At 39.8% G+C, this 21,766-nt stretch overlaps 1 protein-coding gene across 3 annotated transcripts in view; it reads right to left on the bottom strand.

Annotated features, from left to right (window-relative positions):
- ARL6 (ADP ribosylation factor like GTPase 6) overlaps positions 1-21,766 on the bottom strand; it is a 474,277-nt gene that overhangs the window by 326,658 nt on the left and 125,853 nt on the right. For all 3 annotated transcript variants that reach the window (XM_053706042.1, XM_053706044.1, XM_053706043.1), the window contains exon 3: positions 18,427-18,488. In XM_053706042.1, the coding sequence (XP_053562017.1) occupies positions 18,427-18,488 (62 nt within the window). The remainder of the gene's footprint in view (positions 1-18,426; positions 18,489-21,766) is intronic.

The raw sequence follows: 21,766 nt of genomic DNA, 5'->3' as shown, positions 1-21,766 counted from the left end.
AAATATATATTCTTGTGGGACAGTGACAAAACACATTAAGGGGTCGATTTATCAAAGGCTTCGAAAGCCTTTCGACCCCCTACGGCTGCAGGTTCTCACAAGAGAACCTGCAGTCCGTATTTAACAAGCAGTGGCCATCAGACTGCTGCTTTCCTAACCTTACAGGTGGCGAATTTCAATCCGACGGGGAGATTGACAGCTCCTGTCCGTGCGCGATTGGCTGTGCATGAGCAGGATTGCATGCGAGCGCAAAATAGCACTCGTGTGCAATGCTGAATTCCGCCAGCAGAATTCAGCCCACCAGAGGCGAGCTGCAGCGGACTGGGGTGCGTATATGCGCCCCTGTCCGCCGCAGCTTGATAAATCAACCCCTATTTAGTGTAGAAAAAACATGTAAAAGAGCAAAACTAAGAGCTATATCTAAAGTAAATAGATAACAAACACATACTATACTACATACAAACAATAGAAAAATACATCAAAACACTACAATAATATAGCAGTCTTAGATAAATAACTCTTCAGAGAGGACTACTTGCAGTTAAATGTTATCCTGAGCTCTTGTTCGCCAATGGACTAGGCTAATGTTATCAGATGACCTGGTCCTGCGTCTTCTCACAGTAACACTATTGGCTTCTGCTTTCGGGGATAGACTAGTGTTTCCACTGATGTTAAAATAAGTTATTTACATATATTATGTTATTTTGGCCAGTGCATCTCCAGCTACCTAGAATGTATGTTTGGGGGTTGGAAGGCTAATTGCTAATTACACTATTTTGGCTCACAGCTGCCCATATATTTTACCTAGACAGCGGAACTCTCACTGAATGGGAAACCAAATGTATAGTGGTGCTTGCTAAACACACACACACATAACGTATCATTTTTTTAATCCTAAAAGGTAGCACAGCCCCTAAATAGGTAAATGTGTCATAGGCCTATGCAATGAAGCCATTTTCACTGGTTAAAGTGACAGTACACCGTAAAATTGTTTTTATATTAATGTATTTTCAATGACTTGTTATACCAGCTGCAGAGTATAAAATGTATGAGAAATTGCATTTTCAGGTTTATTTGTGTATATGAAGTAGCTGGTTTTGTGCTTTTAAACCACAGCCTATTATAACTGGTTGAGCTTCAGGTAATATCATATCTCATTATGTTATCACTTGTGTTTACACACTCTTGCTTCTTAACTTGTCATGTTATTATTGAAAGGGACATTAAACACTTTGAGATACCAAAATAAAATGATAAAACTCTGAAATATACTTTCATTATTCATTTTGTCCCCTTTTTCTGTAATTTAATTCTGAAATTCTGAGCTTTTCAGTTACTGTTATATTCCACACAGCCATTGGCTGCACACTCTAGTGACCTATTTATAACTGTATCTAATTGGCCACAGCAGAGAAGGTAACCTAAGTTACAACATGGCAGCACCCATTGTTTTATAGACACTAAAACGTTACACTTATTTTGTCAATATTTAAACAGTTAACTCCAAAAGGCATAACATGCTGTGATCGGAGAAAGAACAGGACACATGCAGGAACTGTTAGCACTTTCACTTTGCAGCATTGCTCCACATTAGACTGTTCTCTTCAAACAGCGCTGCGCTCACGTTGCATTGTGTAAGTTTTCCTCAAAACAGTGCATCCAGAACAAAGTGCAGCTTGAAGAGAACAGTCTAATGCAGTGTTTCCCAACTCCAGGCCTCAGGCCCCTAACAGGACACAAAGGGAAACTGAACCCAATTTTTTTCTTTTGTGATTCAGATAGAGCATGCAATTTTAAACAACTTTCTAATTTACTCCTATTATCAATTTTCTGCTTTCTCTTGCTATCTTTATTTGAAAAAGAAGGCATCTAAGCTATTTTTTGGTTCATAACCCTAGACAACACGTTTATTGGTCGGTTAAATTAATCCAATCATCAGCAAAAACAACCCAGGTTGCTCAGAAAAAATGGGCCAGCATCTAAACTTACATTCTTGCTTTTCAAATAAAGATACCAAGAGAATGAAGACAATTTGATAATAGGCGTAAATTAGAAAGTTACTTAAAATTGCATGCTCTATCTGAATCACAAAAGAAAAAATTTGGGTTCAGTGTCCCTTTAACTAGAGCACAGGTGAACTGATCAGCTGATGGGTGAACTGATTATTTCCCCTGTGCTCTAGTTAAAAGGGACATGAAACCCAAAATGTTTCTTTCATGATTCAGATAGAAAATATAATTTTAAACAATTTTCTAATTTACTTCTATTATCTAATCTGTTTTATTCTCTTGTATCATTTGTTGAAGGAGCAGCAATGCACTACTGGTTTCTAATTGAACACATGGTTGAGCCAATGACAATCAGTTTATATATGCAGCCACCAATCAACTGCTGCACATGAACTTGCCTAAACCTTTCAGCAAAGGATAACAATAGAAAGAAGCAAATTACATAATAGAAGTAAATTGGAAAGTTGTTTGAAATGGTATTCTCTATCTGAATCATGAAAGAATTTTTTTTGGTTTCATGTCCCTTTAAGATATAATTAATAGGTGGCCTATTAAGGGTTCTGAGGACTGGGTTTGGGAAACACTGGTCTAATGCAAAGCAGCAGCGACTGTCTCTCAAGCTGCGTTCGGGCAGTGCTCCAATCGAACTGGAACTCGCTTGGAGTGTTTTTCTCACACTTGCAAGTGAGATGCCTGGCGTTTTTTGAGCGCTATGGTGACGTAAGTCCCAGCGCTTCCAGTGTGCTGGAAAAGCTGGGACTTTTCAGAGCAAGCTCAGAAGCTTGGAAACATGGCAGCCTCCACACACGTGTTGCTGTGGAGGCTGCCATGTTTTTATATATATAATATTATTTTTCGTGTGCTCTAGAGAATGAAGCCCATTTCTTTTCACTTCATACGTAGTGTATGAAGTGGAAAAGAAATGGGCTACATTATCTCTAGAGAATGAAGCCCATTTCTTTTCACTTCATACGTAGTGTATGAAGTGAAAAGAAATGGGCTACATTATCTAGAGCACACAAAAAATTATATATATATATATATTATATATATATATATATATATATATATAGACATGACGTTCAATCATTGTGCCTACTAACTGTTTCCCCTCACGGGGTGGGCTAGCGATCTTGTGTGTTAGCAAACTGAGATGTGTGGGCGGGTTAGAGATGTGTGGGCGGGGGTTCCGGGCATTGCCGATTCCTGATTTTTCGATTCCCATATTCGACACAACTCCACCGTTGTTATGCCTAGAATGATTTCCCCAGTCTCTTGGCAAACATCGCAACTCTGACCCACCTCTATTCAGTGCAGGATAAGCTACAGGGCTGAGCTGAGGTGGGTCAGAGTTCCGATGTTTGCGAAGAGACTGGGGAAATCATTCTAGGCATAACAAAGGTGTTGTGTAACAGGCAGCTACAAAGGACTTAGTAAAAACGTTCGCATGCGCAGTCCATTATTGTGCAGCAGATCCATTTGCGCATGCAAACGTTTTTTCGAAGCTCCCTTGCTTGTGACGTCACCTAGCGCCACGTCATCGCTGGGAGTGAAGCGCCTCCACTAGCTCCTGAGCACTGCCCGAAACGCGGCCTCAGTGATTTTTTCAAACCCGCCCCTTGCCTTTCCCAGTCTGCAAAGCTTTGACTTCTCAATGTAAGATGTTCTTGTGAGCAATGCACCTTTTTATTACTACATTTCTACCTTGTGATGTTAGACTAAGAAAAAGGAAACAAATTTGAGATATTTTCAAAACTTATCTGCAGCTAATTTGCAATGCAGATTTCAACTGCTGTCCTTTTTTATAAAAGTTTAAAAGATGTATTTACTCTCCAGTTAATCAACACATTGCAATTAAGCTGTGCTTTAGTGCAACTGCCTAATTTAAAATTTTATTTATTTCAAAATTACCTGCAGAATTTTTTTTTTTTCCAAAAAAAATCTCATCGGAGAAAATGAAGAAAAGTTCTGCCTCTGAGCTATGAAACTTTAAAAAAAAAAAAAAAATACTTCTACTTGTTATTCTCAGACTAATCAGTTTTTTTTGAGTGCCTCATTCTATCTAGCATTTATTTAGTGTTTAATGTCCCTTTAACTATCCTGCACCCCACTGGGAGTGTCATTTCTTCTGCTGGCTGTGTTTACTTAGGCTATTCAATAGCTGAGACTCCCGTTTTAAAACTTTCAGTATAGGTTGGGATACCACAAGCTAAATCAGCTATTTCAAAAGCAAAACTAGGGGTAAAGGAGCTACTTGTAAATAATTTAATACACTCCAGCAGGTAAAATGGATAATTGGGAACAGTTTAAATGGGAGATTTTTTGGGGGGTGAACGGTCCCTTTAACTAAAAAGCCTTTTTTCTGGGCTAAACACTTCCTCCTTACCCAATGCATATTCCTTCACCTAAGTCTTGAGCTTTGGGTGCAAAGAGGGAGACTTGCAGAGCCTTTATCCTTGCACTACTTAGAGGGACTTGATGCCACTTGTTTGAAAGATGGACATCTAGCATTTCAAATGGTGACCACCTGCAGTAGCAGCAAAAATGCAGATATGACAGAAAGAAGCACATCTCTCTCTCCCCTCCCCCTGTAAGACCTAGAGTGATAAGCAACCCCTTGTTTGAAAGGGGTAGAAATCTCCTTTTCTAAAATTGGGTCACTTGCAACCTTAGGATAATACCACTGTAACAGTAAAGTGGGTATCCACCTGAACATGTACAGGATAAAGTTTATATACAAAGTGCAATCTGGTTAACTAAATGTGAAAATCTACCAGCGGATCTCATTACACATATCATGAACTCATCTCTGTATCATATATGAGCAATTATATATAGTTAGATACATATATTGTATAGGCGGTAAAAAATGTAGCACATCCAGGACCTTTATTCAGCACAGCAGAAGAACTTTACATCATCACCATGAGGGTAACTTGTCAAGCATTATTTGTTCATTTGCATGCCAATAACACATGTAAAAAAAAAAAAAATAGCCCAGTCCCAGGGGACAGTAAGATAAGGGGCTGTAGGGCCAAAAGTCTGATCTGATGAGGGGATGCAGTGCCATGGGTTAAAACTGATGAGTGGATTGCAGAGCTAGGGTCTGATCTGATATGAATATACAGAGCCAGGGTCTTATCTGATGTATGCATGCATATGAGGTACATGAGGGTCTAATCTGATGTACGCATGCATATGAGGTGCATGAGGGGTCTTATCTGATGTACGCATGCATATGAGGTACATGAGGGGTCTTATCTGATGTATGCATGCATATGAGGTACATGAGGGGTCTAATCTGATGTGGTTTGCAGAGCCAGGGGGTCTGATCTGATGTGAATATACAAAAGCCAGGGGTCTTATCTGATGTACGCATGCATATGAGGTACATGAGGGGTCTAATCTGATGTACGCATGCATATGAGGTACATGAGGGGTCTAATCTGATGTGGGTTTGCAGAGCCAAGGGTCTGATCTCATGTATGCATGCATATGAGGTACATGGAGGGGTCTGATCTGATGTGAATATACAGAGCCAGGGGTCTTATCTGATGTACGCATGCATATGAGGTACATGAGGGGTCTTATATGATGTACACATGCATATGAGGTACATGAGGGGTCTAATCTGATGTACGCATGCATATGAGGTACATGAGAGGTCTAATCTGATGTACGCATGCATATGAGGTACATGAGGGGTCTAATCTGATGTGGGTTTGCAGAGCCAGGGGTCTGATCTCATGTATGCATGCATATGAGGTACATGAGGGGTCTGATCTGATGTGGCTTACAGAGCCAGGTGTCTGATCTGATGTGAGTTTGCAGAGTCAGGAGTCTGGTCTGATATGGCTTAAAGTAGAAAATACCAATGGCACTCCTTTTATTGAGCCCCAATCCCTAAATAAGCCACTGAGTAAGGCAGGGTTGTAGGTGCTGTGTATTAAATTTTACTGAACACAATTGGGATAGAGAGGTAGTAAGACTGCCTTTTCAAAAAGAATACACATAAAGCACTCAGGGGGCTCAAAAAAAATATAAGTTGGGTAACTTATAAATTACAACTAATACCGTACTGGTGATTATATCAAATGGGAGAACAACACACAAACAATTAAAATGCAACTTTTATTGGGGTTAGATACAATTAGGAAAAAACATAATTTATGCTTACCTGATAAATTCCTTTCTTCTGTAGTGTGATCAGTCCACGGGTCATCATTACTTCTGGGATATTACTCCTCCCCAACAGGAAGTGCAAGAGGATTCACCCAGCAGAGCTGCATATAGCTCCTCCCCTCTACGTCACTCTCCCAGTCATTCGACCAAGGACCAACGAGAAAGGAAAAGCCAAGGGTGAAGTGGTGACTGGAGTATAAATTAAAAAAAAAAAAATATTTACCTGCCTTAAAAACAGGGCGGGCCGTGGACTGATCACACTACAGAAGAAAGGAATTTATCAGGTAAGCATAAATTATGTTTTCTTCTGTTAAGTGTGATCAGTCCACGGGTCATCATTACTTCTGGGATACCAATACCAAAGCAAAAGTACACGGATGACGGGAGGGATAGGCAGGCTCTTTATACAGAAGGAACCACTGTCTGAAGAACCTTTCTCCCAAAAATAGCCTCCGATGAAGCAAAAGTGTCAAATTTGTAAAATTTGGGAAAAAGTATGAAGCGAAGACCAAGTTGCAGCCTTGCAAATCTGTTCAACAGAGGCCTCATTCTTGAAGGCCCAAGTGGAAGCCACAGCTCTAGTAGAATGAGCTGTAATTCTTTCAGGAGGCTGCTGTCCAGCAGTCTCATAAGCTAAACGAATTATGCTACGAAGCCAAAAAGAAAGAGAGGTAGCGGAAGCTTTTTGACCTCTCCTCTGCCCAGAGTAAATGACAAACAGAGAAGACGTTTGTCGAAATTCCTTAGTTGCCTGTAAGTAAAATTTTAGAGCACGTACTACATCCAGGTTGTGCAGTAGACGTTCCTTCTTTGAAGAAGGATTTGGGCATAAAGAAGGAACAACATCTCTTGATTGATATTCCTGTTAGTAACTACCTTAGGTAAGAACCCAGGTTTAGTACGCAGGACTACCTTATCCGAATGAAAAATCAAATAAGGAGAATCACAATGTAAGGCTGATAATTCAGAGACTCTTCGAGCCGAGGAAATAGCCATTAAAAATAGAACTTTCCAAGATAACAACTTATATCAATGGAATGAAGGGGTTCAAATGGAACGCCCTGTAAAACATAAGAACAAAGGTTTAAACTCCATGTGGAGCAACAGTTTTAAACACAGGCTTAATCCTGGTCAAAGCCTGACAAAAAGCCTGGACGTCAGGAACTTCTGACAGACGTTTGTGTAACAGAATGACAGAGCTGAGATCTGTCCTTTAATGAACTAGCAGTATAAACCCTTTTCTAAACCTTCTTGTAGAAAAGACAATATCCTAGGAATCCAAACCTTACTCCAAGAGTAACCTTTGGATTCACACCAAATATAGTATTTACGCCATATCTTATGGTAAATCTTTCTGGTAACAGTTTCCTAGCCTGTATTAAGGTATCAATAACTGACTCAGAAAACCCACGTCTTGATAAAATCAAGCGTTCAATTTCCAAGCAGTCAGCTTCAGAGAAGTTAGATTTTGATGTTTGAAGGGACCCTGTATCAGAAGGTCCTGCTTCAGAGGTAGAGACCAAGGTGAGACAGGATGACATGTCCACCAGGTCTGCATACCAAGTCCTGCGTGCCACGCAGGTGCTATTAGAATCACTGATGCTCTCTCTTGTTTGATTCTGGCAATCAATCGAGGAAGCAACGGGAAGGGTGGAAACACGTAAGCCATCCTGAAGTCCCAAGGTGCTGTCAGAGCATCTATCAGGACTGCTCCTGGATCCCTGGATCTGGACTCGTAATGAGGAAGCTTGGCGTTCTGTCGAGACGCCATGAGATCTATCTCTGGTTTGCCCCAACGTCGCAGCATTTGGGCAAAGACCTCCGGATGAAGTTCCCACTCCCCCGGATGAAAAGTCCGACGACTTAAGAAATCCGCCTCCCAGTTCTCCACTCCCGGGATGTGGATTGCTGACAGGTGGCAAGAGTGAGACTCTGCCCAGAGAATTATCTTTGATACTTCCATCATAGCTAGGGAGCTTCTTGTCCCTCCCTGATGGTTGATGTAAGCAACAGTCGTGATGTTGTCCGACTGAAACCTGATGAACCCCCGAGTTGTCAACTGGGGCCAAGCCAGGAGGGCATTGAGAACTGCTCTCAATTCCAGAATGTTTATTGGCAGGAGACTCTCCTCCTGACTCCATTGTCCCTGAGCCTTCAGAGAATTCCAGACGGCACCCCAACCTAGAAGGCTGGCGTCTGTTGTTACAATTGTCCAGTCTGGACTGCTGAATGGCATCCCCCTGGACAGATGTGGCCGAGAAAGCCACCATAGAAGAGAATTTCTGGTCTCTTGATCCAGATTCAGAGAAGGGGATAAGTCTGAGTAATCCCCATTCCACTGACTTAGCATGCACAGTTTGCAGTGGTCTGAGGTGTAGAGCGTGCAAAGGGTACTATGTCCATTGCCGCTACCATTAAGCCGATTACCTCCATGCATTGAGCCACTGACGGGTGTTGAATGGAATGTAGGGTGCGTCAAGCACTTTGAAGTCTTGTTAGCCTGTCCTCTGTCAGGTAAATCTTCATTTCTACAGAATCTATAAGAGTCCCCAGGAAGGGAACTCTTGTGAGTGGAACGAGTGAACTTTTCTTTTCGTCACCTTCCATCCATGTGACCTTAGAAATGCCAGCACTAACTCTGTATGAGACTTGGCAGTTTGAAAGCTTGAAGCTTGTATCAGAATGTCGTCTAGGTATGGAGCTACCGAGATTCCCCGCGTCTTAGTACCCGCCAGAAGAGCACCCAGAACCTTTGTGAAGATTCTTGGAGCTGTAGCCAATCCGAATGGAAGAGCCACAAACTGGTAATGCCTGTCTAGGAAGGCAAACCTTAGTACCGATAATGATCTTTGTGAATCGGTATGTGAAGGTAAGCATCTTTAAATCTACAGTGTCATGTACTGACCCTCTTGGATCATAGGTAAAATTGTCCGAATAGTCCTCCATCTTGAACGATGGAACTCTTAGGAATTTGTTTAGGATCTTTAAGTCCAGGATTGGACTGAAAGTTCCCTCTTTTTTGGGAACCACAAACAGATTTGAGTAAAACCCCTGTCCCTGTTCCGATCGTGGAACTGGATGGATTACTCCCATTAACAAGAGCTCTTGTACGCAGCGTAGAAACGCCTCTTTCTTTGTCTGGATTGTTGACAATCTTGACAGATGAAATCTCTCTCTTGGAGGAGAGTATTTGAAGTCCAGAAGGTATCCCTGAGATATTATCTCTAGCGCCCAGGATCCTGGACATCTCTTGCCCAAGCCTGGGCGAAGAGAGAAAGTCTGCCCCCCACTAGATCCGATCCCGGATCGGGGGCCCTCAATTCATGCTGTTTTAGGGGCAGCAGCAGGTTTCCTGGCCTGCTTGCCCTTGTTCCAGGACTGGTTAGGTTTCCAGCCTTGTCTGTAGCGAGCAACAGCTCCTTCCTGTTTGGTGCAGAGGAAGTTGATGCTGCTCCTGCTTTGAAATTACGAAAGGAACGAAAATTAGACTGTCTAGCCTTAACTTTGGCTTTGTCCTGAGGCAGGGCATGGCCTTTACCTCCTGTAATGTCAGCGATAATCTCTTTCAACCCGGGCCCGAATAAGGTCTGCCCTTTGAAAGGTATATTAAGCAATTTAGACTTAGAAGTAACATCAGCTGACCAGGATTTTAGCCACAGCGCCCTGCGTGTCTGAATGGCGAATCCTGAATTCTTCGCCGTAAGTTTAGTAAGATGTACTACGGCCTCCGAAATGAATGAATTAGCTAGTTTAAGGACTCTAAGCCTGTCCGTAATGTCGTTCAGAGTAGCTGAACCAATGTTCTCTTCCAGAGACTCAATCAGAATGCCGCTGCAGCCGTGATCGGCGCAATGCATGCAAGGGGTTGCAATATAAAACCTTGTTGAACAAACATTTTCTTAAGGTAACCCTCTAACTTTTTATCCATTGGATCTGAAAAAGCACAGCTATCCTCCACCGGGATAGTGGTACGCTTAGCTAAGGTAGAAACTGCTCCCTCCACCTTAGGGACCGTTTGCCATAAGTCCCTTGTGGTGGCGTCTATTGGAAACATTTTTCTAAATATCGGAGGGGGTGAGAACGGCACACCGGGTCTATCCCACTCCTTAGTAACAATTTCAGTAAGTCTCTTAGGTATAGGAAAAACCTCAGTACTCGTCGGTACCCGCAAAATATTTATCCAACCTACACATTTTCTCTGGTATTGCAACTGTGTTACAATCATTCAGAGCCGCTAACACCTCCCCTAGTAATACACGGAGGTTTTCCAGTTTAAATTTAAAATTTGAAATATCTGAATCCAGTCTGTTTGGATCAGAACCGTCACCCACAGAATGAAGTTCTCCGTCTTCATGTTCTGCCACCTGTGACGCAGTGTCTGACATGGCCCTAATATTATCAGCGCACTCTGTTCTCACCCCAGAGTGATCACGCTTACCTCTTAGTTCTGGTAATTTAGCCAAAACCTCAGTCATAACAGTAGCCATATCCTGTAAGGTGATTTGTAATGGCCGCCCAGATGTACTCGGCGCTACAATATCACGCACCTCCCTCTGAGCGGGAGATGTAGGTACTGACACGTGAGGCGAGTTAGTCGGCATAACTCTCCCCTCGTTGTTTGGTGAAATTTGTTCAATTTGTACAGATTGACTTTTATTTAAAGTAGCATCAATACAGTTAGTACATAAATTTCTATTGGGCTCCACTTTGGCATTGCAACAAATGACACAGGTATCATCCTCTGAATCAGACATGTTTAACACACTAGCAAATAAACTTGCAACTTGGAAATACAATTCAATTAGAATAATATTAAAACGTACTGTGCCTTTAAGAAGCACAGAAGATCTATGACAGTTGAAAATTAATAAATTGAAACAGTTATAGCCTCAATCCTTGTAAACAACACAACTTTAGCAAAGGTTTAATCCCATTAGCAAAGATAACAAATTCTGAAGCAGGAAACAAATTACAGAATAAACGTTTTTTATCTCAGTCAAACTACAATTCTCACAGCTCTGCTGAGAGAAATTACCTCCCTCAAAATAAGTTTTGAAGACCCCTGAGCTCTGTAGAGATGAACCGGATCATGCAGGGAATACGAGTTGCTGACTGAAATATTTGATGCGTAGTAAAAGCGACAAAAAACGGCCCCTCCCCCTCACACACAGCAGAGAGGGAGAACAGAAACTGTCAGAAAACAGATTAAGCAACTGCCAAGTGGAAAAATAGTGCCCAAACATTTATTCACTCAGTACCTCAGTAAATGAAAACGATTTTACATTCCAGCAAAAACATTAAACATAATCTCTAGTTATTAAACAGCTTTATGTATTTCATTACAGTGTAATTCTAGTGAAGTACCATTCCCCAGAATACTGAAGTGTAAAGTATACATACATGACATTATATCGGTATGGCAGGATTTTCTCATCAATTCCATTGTCAGAAAATAAAAGCTGCTACATACCTCTATGCAGATTCATCTGCCCGCTGTCCCCTGATCTGAAGTTTACCTCTCCTCAGATGGCCGAGAAACAGCAATATGATCTTAACTACTCCGGCTAAAATCATAGCAAAAACTCTGGTAGATTCTTCTTCAAACTCTGCCAGAGAGGTAATAACACACTCCGGTGCTATTTTAAAATAACAAACTTTTGATTGAAGATATAAAACTAAGTATAATCACCATAGTCCTCTCACACATCCTATCTAGTCGTTGGGTGCAAGAGAATGACTGGGAGTGACGTAGAGGGGAGGAGCTATATGCAGCTCTGCTGGGTGAATCCTCTTGCACTTCCTGTTGGGGAGGAGTAATATCCCAGAAGTAATGATGACCCGTGGACTGATCACACTTAACAGAAGAAACATAATTTATGTAAGAACTTACCTGATAAATTAATTTCTTTCATATTGGCAAGAGTCCATGAGCTAGTGACGTATGGGATATACAATCCTACCAGGAGGGGCAAAGTTTCCCAAACCTCAAAATGCCTATAAATACACCCCTCACCACACCCACAATTCAGTTTAACGAATAGCCAAGCAGTGGGGTGATAAAGAAAGAAGTAGAAAGCATCAACAAAAGAAATTTGGAAATAATTGTGCTTTATAAAAAAAATCATAACCACCATAAAAAGGGTGGGCCTCATGGCTCTTGCCAATATGAAAGAAATGAATTTATCAGGTAAGTTCTTACATAAATTAGGTTTCTTTCATGTAATTGGCAAGAGTTCCATGAGCTAGTGACGTATGGGATAGCAATACCCAAGATGTGGAACTCCACGCAAGAGTCACTAGAGAGGGAGGGATAAAAATAAAAAAAAAGCAATTTTTTGCTGAAAAAATGAATCCACAACCCAAAAAAATAAGTTAATTCTCATAAATGAAAGAAAAAAAACTTAAATCAAAAGCAGAAGTATCAAACTGAAACAGCTGCCTGAAGAACTTTTCTACCAAAAACTGCTTCTGAAGAAGCAAATACATCAAAACGGTAGAATTTAGTAAATGTATGTAAAGAGGACCAAGTTGCCGCTTTGCAAATCTGATCAACTGAAGCTTCATTCTTAAAGGCCCACGAAGTGGAGACTGATCTAGTAAAATGAGCTGTAATTCTCTGAGGAGGGGCCTGACCCGACTCCAAATACGCTTGATGAATCAAAAGTTTTAACCAAGAAGCCAAGGAAATAGCAGAAGCCTTCTGACCTTTCCTAGGACCAGAAAATAAAACAAATAGACTGGAAGTCTTCCTGAAATCTTTAGTAGCTTCCCCATAATATTTCAAAGCTCTTACCACATCCAAAGAATGTAAGGATCTTTCCAAAGAATTCTTAGGATTAGGACACAAGGAAGGGACAACAATTTCTCTATTAATGTTGTTAGAATTCACAACCTTGAGTAAAAATTGAAAAGAAGTCTGCAAAACTGCCTTATCCTGATGAAAAATCAGAAAAGAAGACTCACAAGAAAGAGCAGATAGCTCAGAAACTCTTCTAGCAGAAGAGATAGCCAAAAGGAACAACACTTTCCAAGAAAGTAGTTTAATGTCCAAAGAATGCATAGGCTCAAAATGGAGGAGCCTGTAAAGCCTTCAAACCAAATTAAGACTCCAATGAGGAGAAATTGATTTAATGGCAGGCTTAATATGAACTAAAGCCTGTACAAAACAGTGAATATCAGGAAGTATAGCAATTTTTCTGTGAAATAAAACAGAAAGAGCAGAGATTTGTCCCTTCAAGGAACTTGCGGACAAACCCTTATCCAAACCATCCTGAAGAAACTGTAAAATTCTAGGAATTCTAAAAGAATGCCAAGAGAATTTATTAGAAGCACACCATGAAATGTAAGTCTTCCAAACTCTATAATAAATCTTTCTAGAGACCGATTTACGAGCTTGTAACATAGTATTAATCACTGAGTCAGAGAAACCTTTATGACTTAGTACTAAGCGTTCATACCTTCCATACCTTCAAATTTAATGATTTGAGATCCTGATGGAAAAACGGACCTTGAGAAAGTAGGTCCGGCCTTAACGGAAGTGGCCAAGGTTGGCAACTGGACATCTGAACCAGATCCGCATACCAAAACCTGTGTGGCCATGCTGGAGCCACCAGCAACACAAACGATTGTTCCATGATGATTTTGGGGATCACTCTTGGAAGAAGAAGAACTAGAGGCGGGAAAATGTAAGCAGGATGATAACACCAAGGAAGTGTCAGCACATCCACTGCTTCCGCCTGAACACCCCTGGACCTGGACAGGTATCTGGGAAGTTTCTTGTTTAGATGAGAGACCATGAGATCTATCTCTGAAAGACCCCACATCTGAACAATCTGAAAACACATCTGGATGGAGAGACTACTCCCCTGTATGTAAAGTCCGACGGCTGAGATAATCCGCCTCCCAATTGTCTACACCTGGGATATGCACCGCAGAGATTAGACAGGAGCTGGATTCCGCCCAAGCAAGTATCTGAGATACGTCTTCATAGCTTGGGGACTGTGAGTCCCACCCTGATGATTGACATATGCCACTGTTGTGATATTGTCTGTCTGAAAACAAATGAACGGTTCTCTCTTTAACAAAGGCCAAAACTGAAGAGCTCTGAGAATTGCACGGAGTTCCTAAAATATTGATTGGTAATCTCGCCTCTTGAGATTTTCCAAACCCCTTGTGCTGTCAGAGATCCCCAGACAGCTCCCCAACCTGAAAGACTCGCATCTGTTGTGATCACAGTCCAGGTTGGCCAAACAAAGAAGACCCCTTGAACTAAACGCTGGTGATTTAACCACCACGTCAGAGAGTGTCGAACATTTTGATTTAAGGATATTAATTGTGATATCTTTGTATAATCCCGGCACCATTGATTCAGCATACAAAGCTGGAGAGGTCTCATGTGAAAACGAGCAAAAGGAATCGCGTCCGATGCTGCAGTCATGAGGCCTAAAACTTCCATGCACATAGCCACTGAAGGGAATGACGGAGACTGAAGGTGCCGACATGCTGCAACCAATTTCAAACGTCTCTTGTCTGTTAAAGACAGAGTCATGGACACTGAATCTATCTGGAAACCTAAAAAGGTGACCCTTGTCTGAGGAACCAAGAAACTTTTTGGTAAATTGATCCTCCAACCATGTTTTCAAAGAAACAACACTAGTTGATTTGTGTGAGATTCTGCAGAACGTAAAGACTGAGCTAGTACCAAGATATCGTCCAAATAAGGAAACACTTCAATACCCTGTTCTCTGATTACAGAGAGTAGGGCACTCAGAACCTTTGAAAAGATTCTTGGAGCTGTTGCTAGGCCAAATGGAAGAGCAACAAATTGGTAATGCTTGTCTAGAAAAGAGAATCTCAGGAACTGATAATGTTCTGGATGAATCGGAATATGAAGGTAAGCATCCTGCAAGTCTATTGTAGACATATAATGTCCTTGCTGAACAAAAGGCAGAATAGTCCTTGTTCCTGAAAAGGAACCGGCATGATTACCCCTGAAACCTCCAGGTCTGAAACACACTTCAGGAAAGCCTGGGCTTTTACTGGATTTCCTGGGATGCGTGAGAGAAAAAATCTTCTCACAAGAGGTCTTACTCTGAATCCTATTCGGTACCCCTGAGAGACAATGCTCTGAATCCATTGATTTTGGACAGAATTTGCCCAAACATCCTTGAAAAACCTTAATCTGCTCCCTACCAGCTGAGCTGGAATGAGGGCCGCACCTTCATGCGGACTTAGGGGCTGACTTTGGTTTCTTAAAAGGCTTGGATTTATTCCAATTTGAGGAAGGCTTCCAATTGGAAACAGTTTCCTTGGGGGAAGGATTAGGTTTCTGTTCCTTATTTTGACGGAAGGAACAAAAACTATTAGAAGCCTTAGATTTACCCTTAAGTTTTTTTATCCTGAGGCAAAAAAAACTCCCTTCCCCCCAGTAACAGTTGAAATAATAGAATCCAACTGAGAACCAAATAAATTATAACCTTGGAAAGAAAGAGATAGTAATCTAGACTTAGATGTCATATCAGCATTCCAAGATTTAAGCCACAAAGCTCTTCTAGCTAAAATAGCTAAAGACATGGATCTAACATCAATTTTGATAATATCAAAAATAGCATCACAAATAAAATGATTAGCATGTTGCAGTAAACGAACAATGCTATATAAGTCAGAATCTAATTCTTGTTGCGCTAAATTCTCCAACTAAAAAGTTGAAGCAGCTGCAACATTAGCCAAAGAAATTGCAAGCCTAAGAAGATGACCTGAATATAAATAGGCTTTCCTTAGATAAGATTCAAGCTTCCTATCTAAAGGATTTTTAAAGGAAGTACTATCTTCCATAGGAATAGTGGTTCGTTTAGCAAGAGTAGAAATAGCCCCATCAACTTTGGGGATCTTTTCCCAAAACTCTATTGAAATTGCTGGTAAAGGATACAATTTTTAAACCTTGCAGAAGGATTAAAAGGAGTACTGGCTTATTCCATTCCTTAGAAATCATATCAGAAATAGCATCAGGAATAGGAAAAACCTCTGGAGTAACCACAGGAGGTTTAAAAACAGAATTTAAACGTTTACTGGTTTGGATATTGAGGAACCTAGTCCTCTTGATATTAAAAGTAATTAACACTTATTTTAACAAAGAACACATATACTCCATTTTAAATAAATAAGTAGATTTGTCAGTGTCAATATCTGAGGAAGGATCTTCTGAATCAGATAGATCCTCATCAGAGGTGGATAATTCATTATGTTGTCGGTCATTTGAAATGTCATCAACTTTATGAGAAGTTTTAAAAGACCTCTTACGTTTATTAGAAGGTGGAAATGCAGACAAAGCCTTCTGAATAGAATCAGTAACAAATTCTTTAAAATTCATAGGTATATCATGTACATTAGAAGTTGAAGGAAATGCAACCAGCAATGTACTATTACTGATGGACACACTATCTGCAGTAAAAGTTTATCATGACAACTAATACAAATGACATTAGGAGATATAATCTCCACAATTTTACAACAAATGCACTTAGCTTTGGTAGAACCGATGTCAGGCAGCAAAGTTCCAACAGATACTTCTGAGGCAGGATCAGATTGAGACATCTTGCAGAATGTAAAAGAAAAAACAACATATAAAGCAAAATTATCAATTTCCTTATATGACAGTTTCAGGAATGGAAAAAATAGCATAACCCTCTAACATAGAAAAAGGCAAGAGGCAAAAAGCAATGGGGCAAATAAATAATGAAAAAAATTTGGCTCCAAGTATGACGCACAATGTAACTGAAACATTTTTGGCGCCAACCATGTCCGGAAATGACACACTCGCATCACTAACAACGCAACCCTGAGTGAAACCTCTGCGTCAATTACAACGCCGGAAATGACGAACTTGCGTCAACGGACGTGCCTTTCGCACCAAAAAATTCCCGCGCCAAGAATGACGCAATAAAGTGTAGCATTTTTGCGCACCCGCGAGCCTAAGTTAGCACGCAATTTGAAACAAAGTAGTCAATTGAAAAAAAAAAAAGACTAAACCCCAGGTAAGAAAAATATTTCTTAATATTAACTTTCCCCAAATATGAAACTGACAATCTGCCAAAGGAAATACATGAACCTGACTCATGGCAAATATAAGTACAATACATATATTTAGAACTTTATATAAATGCATAAAGTGCCAAACCATAGCTGAGGTGTCTTAAGTAATAAAAACATACTTACCAAAAGACACCCATCCACATATAGCAGATAGCCAAACCAGTACTGAAACAGTTATCAGTAGAGGTAATGGTATATGAGAGTATATCGTCGATCTGAAAAGGGAGGTAGGAGATAAATCTGTACGACCGATAACAGAGAACCTATGAAATGGACCCCCGTTAGAAAAATCATTGCTTTCAATAGGTGATACTCTCCACGTCTCTCTGACATTCGCTGTACTCTGAGAAGAATCAGGCTTCAAAATGCTGAGAAGTGCATGTCAATGTAGAAATCTTAGCACAAACTTACTTCACCACCTCCGTAGGAGGCAAAGTTTGTAAAACTGAATTGTGGGTGTGGTGAGGGGTGTATTTATAGGCATTTTGAGGTTTGGGAAACTTTGCCCCTCCTGGTAGGATTGTATATCCCATACGTCACTAGCTCATGGACTCTTGCCAATTACATGAAAGAAATAATGTTAAAGTAAACACAAAAAGAAACAGTTAATGATGAAAGAAATGGCAAATAACTTACTTTTTTTCTTGCAAAATGAGCACTTAGAAATTCTCAATGTAGCCACTGCCTTTAGTGATAAGGGAGTTGACATGCTGAGAACTTAAGTTACATGCTGTCCTCTCCTGAGCATGGACAATAAACTTACTTCCTGTTAATGTTCAGTGAATGCTAGAGAAAAACAGCTCAAGTTGAGCTAGAAGATTAACTACAAAAAGCTTAAATGAAGTTAAAAAATAAAAGCTAAAATCATTTTATGGTAAATAACACATATTTCAATGATTTCTTTAAAGTATACATCACTGCTTAGTGCTTTTTATTACAACTATAAAACAGACTGCTTTATATCCCTTTAACTGTTCATTAATGCTGGAGCATGTTTTCCACATTGAGATGTATCACAAAGAATTATTGTAGGTGTCATAATCCTGTATTAAGAAAGGAGCAACACACAAAAGCCAAGATACAGAAGCACTTAATGCCACTAAGTAATTACACAAGGAAATAAACAAGTTAGTTTAACAAGTACCTGGATGTCCTGAACTTCTCTATACTGAATCCAATTGTTGGGACAATATCCTGGGTCTGAGCCTTGAAAAGGGAACAAGATATCAAGTGTATGAGAGTTCTGCAATAACAGCAAACAATACATATCAAAGCAAACTGTATCTGGAACACTAATTTAAAGGGACAGTTATGTCAAAGTGTAACTTTATTGATTCAGATAGGCCATACAATTTTAAACAACTTTCCCATTTACTTTTATCATCAAATTTGCTTTGCTCTCTTGGTATTCTTTGTTGAAAGCTAAACCTAGGTAGACTCAAACTGATTTCTAAGCCGAAGACCGCCTCTTATCTCAGTGCATATTGGCAGTTTTACACAGTTAGACAGTGCTAGTTCATTGTGTCATATAGATAACATTGTGCTGACTCTTGTGGAGTTATTTACGAGTTAGCACTGATTGGCTAAAATGCAAGTCTGTCAAAGATCTGAGATAAGGGACAGTCTGCAGAGGTTTAGATACAAGGTAATCAGAGAGGTAAAAAGTGTATTAATATCAATGCAAAATTGGGAATGGGAAATAACAACATTTGCGCTTACCTGATAAATTTCTTTCTTTCCGGACATGGAAAGTCCACGATTTCATTCCAATTACTAGTGGGAATTCAACTCCTGGCCAGCAGGAGGAGGCAAAGAGCACCCCAGCAGAGCTGTTAAGTGTCACTTCCCTTACCCATAATCCCCAGTCATTCGGCCAAAGGAAAATGGAAAAAGAAGATAACACAAGGGTATAGAGGTGCATGAGTTTATACCAAAAATGTGCCGTGTAAAAAGGGCGGGTTGTGGACTCTCCTATGCTCGGATAGAAAGAAATTTATCAGGTAAGCATACATTTTGTTTTCTTTCCTATGGCATGGAGAGTCCACAATTCCATTCCAATTACTAGTGAGAACCAATACTCAAGCTAGAGGACACAGATTGAAAGGGAGGGAGAACAAGACAGGCAAACCTAAACAGAAGGCACCACCGCTTGAAGAACCTTTCTCCCAAAAGAAGCCTCAGCCGAGGCAAAAGTATCAAATTTGAAATGAGCTGTAATTCTCTCAGGAGGCTGAGTCCAGCTGTCTCATAAGCTATCCTGATACCATTTCTCAACCAGAAAGAAAGAGAAGAAGATAAGGCCTTCTGACCCTTACACTTACCAGCAAAAACAATGAACAGAGGATAGCAAATAATTTTTTGGTTGCTTGCAGATAAAAAAAAAATTGTCCAGGTTGTGCAACAGACATTCCTTCTGAGAAGAAGGGTTAGGACAAAAGGAAGGAACAACAATATCTTGATTGATGTTGCGATACGACAATACCTTAGGAAGGAATCCCAACTTAGAACAAAGGACCGTCTTATCTTCATGAAAAATAAGGTAAGTAGAATCATATTGTACAGCCAAAAGATTAGAAACTCTACGAGCAGAAGAAATAGCGAGGAGAAAAACTTTCCAGAATAATGCATAGGCTCAAATGGAGCCTGTTGTAAAACTCTAAGAAACAATGATAAGACTCCATATAGGAGCAACAGGATTAAATACAGGCCTGACTCTGACCAAGGCCTGAACAAAATATTGAACAATTGGCAAATCTGCCAAACGTTTGAGTAAAAAGAATAAAGAGCAGAAATCTGACCCTTCAGAGAACTGACTGACAAACCTTTCTCCAGGCCATCCTGAAGAAAAGGATACAATGTGGGGGATCATCACCCGACTCCAAGAGAAACCCTTAGATTAGCCCCAATAAAGGTATTTACGCCGTACCTTATGGTAAAACATACAAGAACAGGTATATGTATCTTGCTAGGCAGCTAAGCTAACCATCAGGCTACTACATCTGATGAAAGCTTGAGACACAGACCTAAGGAAATATCCCTCAGTATGAGGAAAATTATAAAAATGTATTCCAAAAAAGGAAGCATATCAAATTAAATATTAGTGTCATGAAACGCTAATAAATGAAGTATGATACATGACCTCATACCTCGACACAGACCCATAGGAAAAATCCCCTCAATAAGAGAGAGATAACTATCGGGCTCTATATATAAAATAGAGCAGTCTACGAACACAAGAAAGTCAAAATCGTCTCAAAAGAAAGAAATTAAACTAAGTCTCTAGAAATAAAAAAAAGGACAACGTAAAAATAAGTCCCTATAACATAGGACAACAGACATGTCAGACATATAGACCTCAGAAGGAGAGAAGTAATATACAGACTTCCTATAGAAATTAGGAAAAACAGGAGTATATAGAATTACATTTTGCATGATACAAAAAAATGCAACCACATTATAAACAATTCCCCAGATGAAAGAGATTGTTAAAGGGACAGTCTAGTATAAATTAAACTTTCATTATTCAGATAGGACTTTTAATTTCAATCAACTTTCCAATTTACTACTACTAATTTGCTTTTTTCTCTTGGTATTCTTAGTTAAACTAAACATAGGTAGGTTCATATGCTAATTTTTAAGCCTTTGGGGGCTGCCTCTTATCACATTCTTTTTAAATCTCTTTTCAACACAAAGAGACAGAAAGTACACATGGGCCATATAGATAACACTGTGTTCAGGCACAGAGGGTTATTTAAGATCTAGCACAAAACAATGCTAAATTTAAGACAATAGATAATAACAAGTCACAGTCATGTGATCAGGGGGCTGGAAGAAGGTTCCTAGATACAAGGTAATCACAGAGGTAAAAATATATTAATATAACTGTTGGTTTTGCAAAACTGGGGAATTGGTAATAAAGGGATTATCTATCTTTTAAAACAATAACAGTTCTATGGTAGACTGTCCCTTTAATTAAACCAATATACATGTCTAAACCTAGCATACTACTGTGTTGTTCTATGCTAGGAATTAAATCCTTTGATCCACAGAAAAGGGATTATAAAAAGACAAAAGAAAAACTTTTACATTGAACTGCCACCAGATGGCGGCAGATACTGTACAAAACGCACAAATTTCCAAATAACTGTCTAGTAGTTATATCATCATAAAAAACGGGCTAGTTCCAAGAAATACACAAACTAAAAATAACTCATTTGAGATAACCGGCATCCTACAACTAATGCTTATACTGGGAATTAAACATCCCTAAACACACAAATAAAGGTACAGTCAAAAAGGAAGCGATAAGCAAACAAAATGCTTATTAAAATATCCATGTATATGACCTCATAAAAATAAGATGTCACATAAAATAAAAGACATCCAGCCCCAGCAGATAGACTCTGGATATGCCAACAAATATTCTCCGTATAAGAAGGATTATAATATAGTATTCCATGAACCAAACATTGAATAAATATACT

This window comes from Bombina bombina, chromosome 3 (assembly GCF_027579735.1).
Source record: "Bombina bombina isolate aBomBom1 chromosome 3, aBomBom1.pri, whole genome shotgun sequence".
Lineage (NCBI taxonomy): Eukaryota > Metazoa > Chordata > Amphibia > Anura > Bombinatoridae > Bombina > Bombina bombina.
This window is presented reverse-complemented; position numbering and strand designations above follow the sequence as displayed.